Here is a 13,969-nt window from a genome sequence, read left to right as displayed (position 1 = left end):
ATGTCTCCTGGAGCGTCAATAAGACCTTTATGGAAAGATTAGGACCTAAAGAATCAGAATCTGCTACAAAAATCACAATAAAACAAAGTCTTGTCCTGTTAGGAAGGAGCTTCAGTCAAGAAACTGAGTCATTCGGTTCAAAAATGCCAAAAGACGGTCTGAATGGGGCATGCTGGGACTTTTCTCGCACGGTTTCTAAAAGTTTGAGTTGGACTTCCGCCCATTGCTAATGTACTGAACGGACTCCAGGAGTATTGATGATATAAATTATATATATGAGATAATGTCCGGTGCTCAAGGGAAGCTCGTCACACTCCAACACACACACCTGTTCATCAGTATGTTGACGTTAGAGGAGCAGTGAGAACAGGTGAGAACAGGATTCTCCTCCTCTCAGGCGGCTCAGAGCCAATCGGATGTGAGGACGACCTGTGACCTGTGAGCCACACCTCACACCTCTGTTTGTGTTGTTGTTCCTCAACCTCATCAATCAATTAGTAAATAAATCGTGTAAAAAAAAAGTTGCTTTCCGTGTGAAAACTCTTTTCTGACCCCCACCCTGTTTTTCTTTTTCTTCACCTCTCCACCGATAAGCCTCTTCCTCCTAAGCCCCGCCCCCCCGACATCCTCCACCACTTCCTGTCCTTTCAGGATTTGATCAAATGCTAATTCGACCCTCTGGCGGCGCGGCGGACACAGAGAGGGCATAGATTCAGATTCTGCAGCGTCGAGAGAGAAGACAAAGCAGCGCCTGCCTCAGAGCGAGCGAGCGAGCGTCGTCACCTGCTTACCGTTTCTTCCTTACACATAAATTATCGAGCGGAGCTCAAGATTCTGCAAAGATGTGCTGCTCGGGTGAAAATCACCTGAGCCAGAAATAGCAACGCTAAAGCGCATCGGGGGAGGGAGGGAGGCGAGGAAGCGCTGCGCCCCTCCTCGCAGGCAGATGGCGGTGTTTAGAGGCTCGCAGAGAAGAAGAAAAAAGGAATCAGCATCACAAAGACATGATGTAACCGCCAGACACACCGGCGCAGAAACGCAGGACCACAAACACACACACACACACACATTATCTCGCGGCACACGCATGCATACGCAGCACACGCATGCCGCATGCCGCAGGCGGCGGCGGCGGCGGCCCTCACCTGTAAAACTGTTGTTCATTTCCGTGGCCTGGTCGTCATCGTCGTCGTCAGCGGGCGCTACTGCGCGGGCGTTTTGCATGTCATTGTAGGACTTGGTGCGCTTCGGGGTGGACTGCTGGGAGCCGGCATCGCTGCCGAGAATCACTGGCCCGCCGACGGGCGGCTGCCTCGGCGGCTTGGGGGTCCCATAGTAGTTACCTAGGCAACAAGGAGGCCATTAGCATGCTCGAGAGAGAAACCGCAGAAGGAGAAACGAGGAGGGAGGGGGGAAGGAAAGGTAGCAAGCAACAACAACAAAAAAACGCTGAGAGGGAAAAGACGTGACGCTGGATCACAACGTGGTGGAAATGAGCAGCTGGTGGAGAGTGTAGTTTGTGTAGTTTGTGTAGTTTGCGGCGGGGCTGCTTTGTCTGCACTATGAAAGCAGAGCAGAAACAATGGAGCCGCCACACAGCTCGTTTCAGCAGCTCCGCTCCTTCTTTCTTTTTCTTTTTTTCCGGCCTGAAACTGTTTTTGTCGGTGCATGTGTTGTTTTCTGCTGCTGTGAGAAGCACGCAGCCATTCACTCTTTGTACATGCGAGAGAGAAAGAGGCACCCTGAGGTGACCCTCGGGGGTCGAATGCGTTTCACACAGAAAACGCAGAGGGAACCCGAAAGGAACAGTTTGGGAAGTTTGGGTTCCACGCCAACTCACGAAAGTGAAGAAATAATAACATCGACGTGCAAATTATATGAACCAAAGTTATAATTCAAGGCCGTTTAGATGAGATATGAAGCTTGAACCAATAAGCAGTTAGCATAGCTTAGCATAAAGACTGGAAACAGCTAAAACAGCTCTCGCGACAAGCAGCAAAATCCAAACAGCAGTGAACTTTATGCCAACCCGGCTTTTAACCAGAAGTGACCTATTTGGACTTCTATACAACCAGAGGAGTCGCCCCCTGGTGGTCAGGAGAGAGAATGCAGCTTTAACGCATGAAGCATAGACTTCTATACAACCAGAGGAGTCGCCCCCTGGTGGTCAGGAGAGAGAATGCAGCTTTAACACATGAAGCATAGACTTCTATACAACCAGAGGAGTCGCCCCCTGATGGTCAGGAGAGAGAATGCAGCTTTAACACATGAAGCATAGACTTCTATACAACCAGAGGAGTCGCCCCCAGGTGGTCAGGAGAGAGAATGCAGCTTTAACACATGAAGCATAGACTTCTATACAACCAGAGGAGTCGCCCCCAGGTGGTCAGGAGAGAGAATGCAGCTTTAACACATGAAGCATAGACTTCTATACAACCAGAGGAGTCGCCCCCAGGTGGTCAGGAGAGAGAATGCAGCTTTAACGCATGAAGCATAGACTTCTATACAACCAGAGGAGTCGCCCCCTGGTGGTCAGGAGAGAGAATGCAGCTTTAACACACAAAGCATAGACTTCTATACAACCAGAGGAGTCGCCCCCTGGTGGTCAGGAGAGAGAATGCAGCTTTAACACATGAAGCAGAGACTTCTATACAACCAGAGGAGTCGCCCCCTGGTGGTCAGGAGAGAGAATGCAGCTTTAACGCATGAAGCATAGACTTCTATACAACCAGAGGAGTCGCCCCCTAGTGGTCAGGAGAGAGAAAGCAGCTTTAATGCATTTCTGGCTTCTCTTCTCAGAAGACGCTACAGACATGAAAGTGGTTTTGATCTTTTCTTCTAACGCTCAGCAAGAAAGCAAATAATTACATTTTCCAAAATGCTAAGCTAATTCTTGACCGAGGGACTCAGACATGGATGTGGTCGCATGTCACCTCTCCTCATTTCCTGTCAAGTCTTCACCACCAGATAAAGAACCTCAGACGAACGGGGAACACGAGACGCTAAAGGAACCGTGTCTATAAATCACAGACGTGTCCGTCCACCGTCACGCGTCCAGAACGTTGGTCATGAATCAATAATCCTGTCTTCCTGTGGTCGTCTGGACGGCCTCTGGCTCCCGTGGACAGGTATTTGACATTGTCTGCATGAGAGGGGGGAACGTGCCAACACAGAGCCGAACCGGTGCCAAGCAGATTAATGTCGCACAATCACAATCACACACACACACACACACATATCAGACTTGGACCTGCATAACACACAATGCACAAGCACACATCCACCCACACGCGGATGTTTACACACCGAGGTTTGTGTCGCTACGAGACTTAGCGCCGCACAACTCTGTCCTAATCAGAGTGAGAGGGGCAGATGTGGAGTGACCGGCTGTCTCCTGAATGCATCACCCCCCCCCCCCCCCCCACACCCATCATGCACAGTCTAATCCGAACCAACTGAGCGCACAGTGTCGCAGCCCGCCAGCATGTAGCAGAACACGGGCGCCGCTACGCTCGTCGTGTCCGTGGAGAATCGGCGTCACCTGCGCCACGGCGTCAGGTTCCTGATCGTCATCCTCACCGTCATATGTTCCTATTTCCAGTAGTGTGCCGCTATCCTCGAGTTCCAGGAAGTCCTCCACAGACAGGAAGTTGTAATCCACCCCTGGGACCTCTCCGTCGCGAGGGGGGCGGGTCGTACCTGCGGACAGGAAGCAACAAACACAAACGAGTTAAATTCGAGACACAGGAATCGACGACACACTCAATACAGCGACGACACACTCAATACAGCGACGACACACTCAATACAGCGACGACACACTCAATACACTTCAACCAGCCTTTCGTTGGTGTGAAAACACAATCAACAGCACGACGCTCATTCAGCTTGTTCTTGAGGCGATGGCCGTCCACGCGGGAGGCAGGAGGGAGCGAGAGAGGTGTGATCGCAATTCAGGAAACGATATTGACGTTCTCTATTTCTGTCAGATGACACAACAAAGGTCGCGTGAGTAACAGTCCTGAATCCGTCATCCCTCCATCGGTTTCTTCACGGTGATGTTAGGACTGTAAAACCAGCTCACATCAGAGTGTTACAGACGCTTTACAGGCACACTGAGTGTGTATTGGGAGGTATTTAGGCGGTGAGGTTGCCGGTTGAAACCAGTCGAATACTCCACCGCTCACTCCTTTTGCAATCTGCTTCTCACGTAAATCGCAGTTTACTTGAGGATTCGGGTGGACTTTGGGTAACAGAGGGATGTGGTTTTGTGTTTAGTTTGTCCGTTCGGGGCTCCGGTAGAAACACAGTTGCCTCTGTGAGTGCGACCCCGCTTCCTATAAAGATACAAAACACTCATTTTAAGTTCACAAAAGCGCTATTTTTAGTTGCTGGTGATAAAAACCCATCGGTGTGAGTACTTTAATCCATTTCTAAATCCTTCACACTGATCGTTAAAGCTGAATTGTCCTCAACCAGCTACACTAACTGCATTCCTTGGTGTCGTTTAACTGTTTAATTGCAGGACAACAAAAGCTTTTCACTCCGAGGCAATATAAACCAGTGCAGATTCCTTTTCTTGCACAACTCTACTCATTCGACATCTTTCTGAAAGCTTCCCACATGAGAGGTCAGATAGACTCTCAAGCCACGCTTTGGTTTCAAGTTCAGTTGAAAAGGTGAAGCGGCGTTTAAAGCCGTCCTTGCCGGCCTCACTGCCCCGAGCCCGGTGCAGAGCCAATGGTCTGCGGTGTGTTTCCGCTTTGTGGCGGGAACACTTTGTAGAAGGAAGCTGACACCAGACGATGGAGACGGAGGATATCGCGTCTCCGTCTTGACAAACGAGATGACAGACGGTTGACGGACACATCGGAGGACACGAACCACGACTGAAGGTGATGGGCATTGACTTTAGTCTCTGACCTGGTGATGAGGTCACGAGGTGAAATGTCTGCAGACCATCAAAGGGATTACAGATTCCTCCAGAGGAGACATAAATATCACGGCAATGCATCGGATAGCGGTCGAGACGTTTCAGTCTGAAACCACAAACCTGCGGCTGGTTGTTGGAGGAAAAGCATGACCAAAGGTACCAAAGCATGGACGTACGCCAAAACAAGTACATGTTGAGATAATTCACAGCAGAAGTGAGAAGTTCAACCTTCTGACGGCGCTGGAGGAAAAGTCAGGGGATCACCAAAGACCCTCAGGTTCATCCTCAGGCCACCGTGAACGTCTGTGCCAGATTCCATGGCAATCCTCATAATAGTTGCAGAGATATTTCACTAAAAGCAAAATATGTCAACTTGCTAGTGGTAACCCAGAGGATAACAAAGACACGATGATTCATCCTCTGGGGAACATGAACGCTTGCCCAAAAACACACATTTCAGTCCGAAACCTAAAGGTGGTGAACTTACGTTAGCTAGTGTCACAAGCGCAACAAACACAGCTAAAAACTGGTGAAAAGAAAAACTTTAACACATGAAGCATAGACTTCTATACAACCAGAGGAGTCGCCCCCCTGGTGGTCAGGAGAGAGAATGCAGCTTTAACACATGAAGCATAGACTTCTATACAACCAGAGGAGTCGCCCCCTGGTGGTCAGGAGAGAGAATGCAGCTTGAACACATGAAGCATAGACTTCTATACAACCAGAGGAATCGCCCCCTGGTGGTCAGGAGAGAGAATGCAGCTTTAACACATGAAGCATAGACTTCTATACAACCAGAAGAGTCGCCCCCTGGTGGTCAGGAGAGAGAATGCAGCTTTAACACATGAAGCATAGACTTCTATACAACCAGAGGAGTCGCCCCCTGGTGGTCAGGAGAGAGAATGCAGCTTTAACACATGAAGCATAGACTTCTATACAACCAGAGGAGTCGCCCCCTGGTGGTCAGGAGAGAGAATGCAGCTTTAACACATGAAGCGTAGACTTCTATACAACCAGAGGAGTCGCCCCCTGGTGGTCAGGAGAGAGAATGCAGCTTTAACACATGAAGCATAGACTTCTATACAACCAGAGGAGTCGTCCCCTGGTGGTCAGGAGAGAGAATGCAGCTTTAACACATGAAGCATAGACTTCTATACAACCAGAGGAGTCGCCCCCTGGTGGTCAGGAGAGAGAATGCAGCTTGAACACATGAAGCATAGACTTCTATACAACCAGAGGAGTCGCCCCCTGGTGGTCAGGAGAGAGAATGCAGCTTTAACACATGAAGCATAGACTTCTATACAACCAGAGGAGTCGCCCCCTGGTGGTCAGGAGAGAGAATGCAGCTTCAACACATGAAGCATAGACTTGAGATAATCAAGTCTTTAACGTTCAGTCTGCACTCCTCTCGCTCTCTCGTTTCCTTTTTCTGCCATTTTGAAAATGATCCATTAAGATGAGCTGATGAATGAGGAGGCAATTATGATGCCTGGACGTGTAGCGCTCACTCAATGTGAGGAACAAAACAACAACAACAACAACAAAGCGGTTACATAATCATTTAACTGATCGTTTACAGCAGCGGCACACGAGCAACATTGCTGCTTAGTATTCGCCTCGGAGGACCAGGAGGCGATGAAAGGGAAGTTGTCCGGGAGCTTGAGTCACGGGGCGAGCCGGTCCCATGGTGGAGATGTTTCTGAGGCTCAGTGTGTTCTAATGGCGCCGTCTGCTGAGTGAGGAGTGGAGCTGTTGTTCAGGCCATTCCCCACAGCGAGGGCTCTGATAGGATGTCTGAATCTGGTGAGTCTATATTACAGAATACTTGAAGGCCTCTTTCAACTTCTCCTATGCGTTACGTCATTAAACGATTGGCTTGAAATCCTCTTTTTAAAAAAAAATAAATGTTTATCCCACAGGATGATTTGAGCGGTATTGCGTCACATTTGCACAATTTATTCATCAGAGAACGACTCCGCAACCATTTGACAGATCAGCTTCCTCATGTGTTATGTAACTTGATGTCCTGTTTGTGCTCTGCTTCTCTGTGAAATATTGCATAATTTAAATGCAATATTTTTAGTGCAGTTGGATCACTCTTGTTGCTTATGCCCAAGGATATAGCACTGACGTCCCCCATTGGTTTTGTGGACTATAATTTTGAAGTGTCAAGTTTTACTTTTGGGCTGTCAACCATCTTGATTTTTGGCAGTAGCCATCTTGTTTTTTTTGACACAAGAGAACGGAGCAAAGTAAAACTGAACACGACCAAAAATACTAGCTTTCATGGACTGAAAACACACTGTAAAGACGTTCATGGAAATGAAGCATAGACTTCTATACAACCAGAGGAGTCGCCCCCTGGTGGTCAGGAGAGAGAATGCAGCTTTAACACATGAAGCATAGACTTCTATACAACCAGAGGAGTCGCCCCCTGGTGATCAGGAGAGAGAATGCAGCTTTAACACATGAAGCATAGACTTCTATACAACCAGAGGAGTCGCCCCCTGGTGGTCAGGAGAGAGAATGCAGCTTTAACACATGAAGCATAGACTTCTATACAACCAGAGGAGTCGCCCCCTGGTGGTCAGGAGAGAGAATGCAGCTTTAACACATGAAGCATAGACTTCTATACAACCAGAGGAGTCGCCCCCTGGTGGTCAGGAGAGAGAATGCAGCTTTAACACATGAAGCATAGACTTCTATACAACCAGAGGAGTCGCCCCCTGGTGGTCAGGAGAGAGAATGCAAGAGTCTACTACAAGACTCTACTACAGGTAGTCTACAGGTAGTCTACTTGTAGACCTCCAGTTTCTAAAAGATCAACAATACTTGTTGGTTGCGGCCGCCCAACATGTGTATTTTATTGTTCAGTCATTGGTTGCAACAGTATACACACACACACACACACACACACACACACACACACACACACACACACACCCTGATACACACACAGGTATTAAAGGGACAGCTAACACGCTATGAATAACAACACACGTCTGCCAGCAGACCAATAGGTGATGTCATGCTGATCCTTTCTTCAGGTTCTGAGTTAAACATGAAATGAGACGCTGCGTTCGCTGCAGCCGGAGACTTTAACCATCGCAACCTCAGGAGTCCTCACAAAATACCATCAACACGGAGACTTTCTGACAAACTGCAATGATGTAGCAATGTGGTAGCAATATGGCAGCAATGTTGTCGCAAAAGCATGTAGCTGTAGCAATATTATAGCAATATTGTGGAAATGTTGTAGCAATGTGGTAGCAATGTGGTAGCAATGTTGTAGCAATGTTGTAGCAATGTTGTAGCAATGTTGTAGCAATGTGGGAGCAATGTGGTAGCAATGTGGTAGCAATGTGGTAGCAATGTTGTGGCAATGTGGTGGCAATGCTGTAGCAAAAGCTGCAGCTGTAGCAATATTGTAGCAATGTTGTAGCAATGCTGTAGCAATGTTGTAGCAATGTGGGAGCAATGTGGTGGCAATACTGTAGCAAAAGCTGTAGCTGTAGCAATATTGTAGCAATGTTGTAGCAAAGCTGTAGCAATATTGTAGCAATATTGTAACAATGCTGTAGCAATGCTGTAGCAATGCTGTAGCAATGCATAGTGTATAAAGATACAATGAGCAATACTATTATCATATTTTATCATATTTATCATCGCAATGCTATTATGATATTTTTGTGCAATCCTGTTACATCTTTTTTATTTTATGCCTTTACATTTTTTTTATTTATTTTGTACCTTAAATGTATTGTAATACTGCACAAAATAATCTTTTCCTTGTATGGAATCATATCTGTGCTTATGACAGTAAAGCACCTGCAGCTGTAAGGCGCTGCAGTGACGAGGTCTTGGAGAAGGTTGCGTTGCCAGAAAGATGAACTACTGTGATGAGGCATTCGGAGATGATTCCTGCTGAACCCGCAGCAGCTCGTCTCCTGAATGCTCTCAGTGTACCACAGAGACTCCATCAGGGTGCATCGTCTGTATTTAGTCCCACCAGAGACACAATGAGCGCCGTGACCCTCGTCTCCCATCAACTAACTTCCAGTGGCCGTCATCAATGGGCTCCATTCTTTCACTGTGAGCGCACATGCACGAGTGGAAGAGAACAAGAAACACAAGCATACAGTATTTGGCAACATCTCCATTTTCTTTTTAAATACCACCAAACTGAAGCAGAGAGCCGTCTTTGTTCAGGGAGAGGCTGGACGCTTATTTATTCAGAGAGCATACAAAATGTATGTTGTTCTGGGACGGAAACCCAGAATAAAGCTTTTATAAAAGGCTGACGGCGTGGCCACGGGAACCGAGGAACCGCTTGAAATGTAACGCAACACAAACCACCGCTCAAGACCACCAAAGAGCCGAAGTGGCTTCTTTCACTTCCTAAAAACGAGACATTTTAAGCGTCACTTATTGCATTGGATTGAATAATTTGTCAGCGCTCCCTGCATCTCTTCTTCTGTGGTTTTCCCCGCACGGACACATCTCAGCGTCACAGAGCCGACGTCACGCGTCTCTAAAAATAATTACAATAATTAATCGCAACCGAAAGATCGTTTGACTGATATTCCTTTGAACTGCGGAGGAATTAAAGTCTCCGTGTTCTGCTGTCGGCTTTGTTTTGCTTTCATGAAATGCAACGTGACGGCCCGGCTTCTGCAGGCATCAAATATGCTGTTGAAAAAAGAAAAAAACGTCACTTTTTGCACACTGCATCTCAAGTTTAATGGTGTCAGTGGGTGTGATTATTCACTACAGGGAAAGGAGCCACGTCTCTTCATCCGTTTCACTGATGGAATTTTAAATCAGCACTTACACCGGCTTCAATGTACCCGTCCGAAAAGATGCCGCACACTTCCTGAGCAACGCTGCAGGGCTCAAGAGTGCACGCTCACTTTAGATCTTCAGCACCCTGAGCAATACTCAACGGCTGTAAGAAACACTGCACGCTTTGCCCGTGTGCGTGTGTGTGTGTGTGTGTGTGTGTTTTCTCATATTACGAGTATTAATTCTGAATGTTTCCAAACCATTTTTCAATGTATTTGCGCTGTAATGTCAATTTGTGGAAAGAGGCAGAAAAGCGGTGCATTTAAATAACTCACATGGACCAATGTGGAGTACATCATGCATTAATAACACAAAAAAATAACACACAGAGGGCTAGAATTATATAACAGTGACAGATTCCGCTCCGGCTGGTTTCATGACAGCTTGTAACAGACAGAGCGGAGACTCTCACCTCACCGAGTCCTCGTCTTAAACTCACCAAGCGTTGCATTTGGTCAAACCTTTTACAGTTTCAGAGAATATTCACTGAACTCCAAGTCAATGACGGTATGACTCTATGTTAGCATGTTAGCACGCTTTCGACCATTTTACAGCCGATGTCATGATGGCGTCACTGTGTGAAGGTAATCGACGCGTCAAATATGTCATTTAGCTAAATTCATATTGATATATGTACACTACCGTTCAAAAGGTCACTTAGAAATGTCCTTATTTTTCAAAGAAAAGCAGTGTTTTTTTCAATAAAGATAACATTAAATGAATCATGAATACACTTTCTACATTGTTAATGTGGTGAAAGACTATTCGAGGTGAAACGCCTGGTTCTTAATGAAATATCTACATCGTGTATAGAGGCTCATGTCCAGCAGCTATCAGTTTTCTGATGGTACATTGTGTTTATCATCGCCTTAGAAGACTAATGGAGGATAGAAAACCCTTAAAAACCCTTGAAAGCCCTTGTGCAGTGATGTCACACAGCTGAAAACAGCTCTGCTGGAGAGAGAAGCTCTAAAACTTCTTCCTTTGAGCTGGTTGAGGATCTGGAGCTTCACATTAAAGTTCATTAAACTCTCAAAATGTCCAGAAAGAGAGAACTTTCATGTGAAACTCTCAGGTCTGTTCTTGTTCCTAGAAGTGAAGGATGTTCTTGAGAGAACTTGAGGAGAACCTGAACATGTGTCTGGGTGACCCCAAACCTTTGAACAGTAGTATAAATGTATTTAGATGTATATAGATGTGTATATCTGGAGCGCAGCGCTAACCTCCTCAGCTGTCACTGCAGCAGGTAAAACTATAGAGAATTATCGGCCCCGCTGTCAGTCTTACGTTCAGTGAGCAGCGTAGCATTAAAGCACGCTGGAATTAGTATTCTTTCTAGCTCGTTACTTAGCTAGCTCGCTAATTCCGCCGTGCTTTAATTCTACACCGGAAAATGAGCGACGGAGATTAGCTTGGTGACTAGCCGGCCGTCCTCTCTGGAGCCGCTCTCCTTCTGGGTCAGCGGTCGACCAGCAGCGTGCAGGGGCGACTGATACGTTCACAAAGATTCACATATATGCTAACACACATACAGATTCACATGTATGCTAACAAACATACAGATTCACATGTATGTTAACACACATAGAGATTCACATGTGTGCTAACACACATAAAGATTCACACATGTGCTAACACACATAGATTCACATGTGTGCTAACACACATAAAGATTCACATGTGCACTAACACACACAGAGATTCACATGTGTGCTAACACACATAAAGATTCACATGTGCACTAACACACATAAAGATTCACACATGTGCTAACACACATAAAGATTCACATGCGTGCTAACACACATAGAGATTCACATGTACTAACACGCATAGAGATTCACATGTGTGCTAACACACATAGAGATTCACATGTGTGCTAACACACATAAAGATTCACACATGTGCTAACACACATAGAGATTCACATGTGCGCTAACACACATAAAGATTCACATGTGCGCTAACACACATAAAGATTCACATGTGCGCTAACACACATAGAGATTCACATGTGTGCTAACACACATAAAGATTCACATGTGCGCTAACACACATAGATATTCACATGTGCGCTAACACACATAGAGATTCACATGTGTGCTAACACACAAATATTCACATGTATGCTAACACATAAAGATTCACACGTGTGCTAACACACAAATATTCACATGTATGCTAACACACATAAAGATTCACATGTATGCTAACACACATAAAGATTCACATGTATGCTAACACATAAAGATTCATATGTGTGCTAACACACATAAAGATTCACATGTATGCTAACACACATAAAGATTCACATGTATGCTAACACACATAAAGATTCACATGTATGCTAACACATAAAGATTCACATGTGTGCTAACACATAAAGATTCATATGTGTGCTAACACACATAAAGATTCACATGTATGCTAACACACATAAAGATTCACATGTATGCTAACACATAAAGATTCATATGTGTGCTAACACACATAAAGATTCACATGTATGCTAACACACATAAAGATTCACATGTATGCTAACACACATAAAGATTCACATGTATGCTGACACATAGAGATTCACATGTATGCTAACACACATAAAGATTCACATGTATGCTAACACACATAAAGATTCACATGTATGCTGACACATAGAGATTCACATGTATGCTAACACACTTGAGGCGCCTCCAGCGCTCGAGTCGGTTTCACCTGTGAGTTTAATCAAGACTCTTCAGGTGTCTCAGACGGTAAAACACGATCGCACAAAGACTTCTTCAGGGACGCTTTGGCTTTAAAACGAGTTGTTAAAAACACGCACATCCAAATCTCAACACAACAACTGGTTGACAGAAGACCAGAAACTGACAGAACAAGATAGCTCCGGCTCCGCTCCCAAGATGTGGAGTTTCAAAATAATACGCCTCGGGTGCAGCAGACGATCGTGTGTGAACTCCACTCGGATGCAACGGCTTCCATCTTCTGTAGAAGCTGAACCTCCTTCAGAAACACCTCCAAAAGACACACGCGTGTGCTGAATGCGTACGTGTTGACGTGTAGCGGCTGTGTTTTCCACGTTAACCGTCTTAGTTCGGCATGTTAGCATAAGCGCTAAACGCGTAGCACACCTGGGGCTAATATTCACGCCATTAGCTTCGCAAGTGTGGCGTCATTGAGGTCGTCAAGTATTTGACTCATTTAAATAAATCTTGGTGGGAAAATGCACTTCTGCACTAAGTTTCATGACGATTTATACATTTTATTTAAGATTCAAGATGTTTTACTGTCATAAGCACCGATAACAGTTATTCTATACAATGAAAAGCTCATTCTGCTCGGTCCTCCGAAGAGAATTACAATAAACTTAGAAAATAAAAAGGTATGAAAGATATAACAGTATTATTATATATATTATAATAATATTAATATTTCGAGCAGCAGATGAGGAGTCATGTGACGCTTTTCTGGAAACATGTCGGCGGCCGCCGGCTGGCACAGAGCAGCAGTACAGTGTGTATAAATACACCGACAAATACATGTGTGTGCCGTCAGAGATTGAGCTGATGCCGTTTGCAGCGAGGTTACAAACCTTTTAATCCTCCGGCTGCGTTAAGGCTGTTGTTGCAGGCGATGTTGCATCCATAATATGGCTTTCAACATACAAAAACACTCCCCGGCATCAAACCCACGGCTCCCCTTTGCTTTGCTTTGTGCTGTGCATCAATACATCCCCCTCATTATCTGTCTTGATTCATGCTTTTCTTTTCCTTTATTTCCTGCTCAAGCTCTCTAACTCACCATTAGTTCCTCTCCCCTTTTCCTCCACATTCATCCCTCACCACGAGGAGAGTGTAAAGCCTCTGCATCCATCTTCCCCGCTTCATATTATATTTTGTATCCGTCGGTTTCTGAGGCCGGGGCGCAGCGGTGGTTTTCTAGGTTAGACGGATCCCTGCTACACGTTCACCGGTTTGGAAAGCAAACACACTGCAACCAATCAGCATCAATCTCTCTGCTCGCAACGACGTCACGCAGCAGCTCCAGTCCGTCCCCACGGGGGAGAAGAAAGGGAGGAAATACAGGGCTGTTGTGAGAGGAGGAGGAGGAAGAGTAGGAAGAGGAGGAGGAGGGGATCTGCCGAATGTAGGAACGGCAGAAAGAGGGAGTGGACGAGGAAGATGGCCGTTCAGC

The 13,969-nt window shown here is 45.9% G+C and overlaps 1 protein-coding gene across 1 annotated transcript in view; it reads right to left on the bottom strand.

Annotated features, from left to right (window-relative positions):
* The window catches only part of LOC137799924 (membrane-associated guanylate kinase, WW and PDZ domain-containing protein 1-like), a 49,433-nt gene extending 35,700 nt beyond the window's left edge, over positions 1–13,733 (bottom strand). Inside the window, exons 1-3 of the mRNA XM_068596810.1 lie at positions 13,577–13,733; positions 3,580–3,699; positions 1,146–1,343 (exon numbers count right to left, since the gene is read on the bottom strand). Of these exons, the coding sequence (XP_068452911.1) occupies positions 1,146–1,343; positions 3,580–3,699; positions 13,577–13,610 (352 nt within the window). The 5' untranslated portion in view covers positions 13,611–13,733. The remainder of the gene's footprint in view (positions 1–1,145; positions 1,344–3,579; positions 3,700–13,576) is intronic.
* Between the last annotated feature and the right edge of the window lie 236 nt (positions 13,734–13,969).

Source organism: Clinocottus analis, unplaced genomic scaffold (assembly GCF_023055335.1).
Source record: "Clinocottus analis isolate CAN_PGR_092001 unplaced genomic scaffold, fCliAna1.0.p SCAF_4, whole genome shotgun sequence".
Lineage (NCBI taxonomy): Eukaryota > Metazoa > Chordata > Actinopteri > Perciformes > Cottidae > Clinocottus > Clinocottus analis.
Note: the sequence above shows the minus strand (reverse complement) of the source record. Positions and strands in the feature narration are given on the sequence as shown.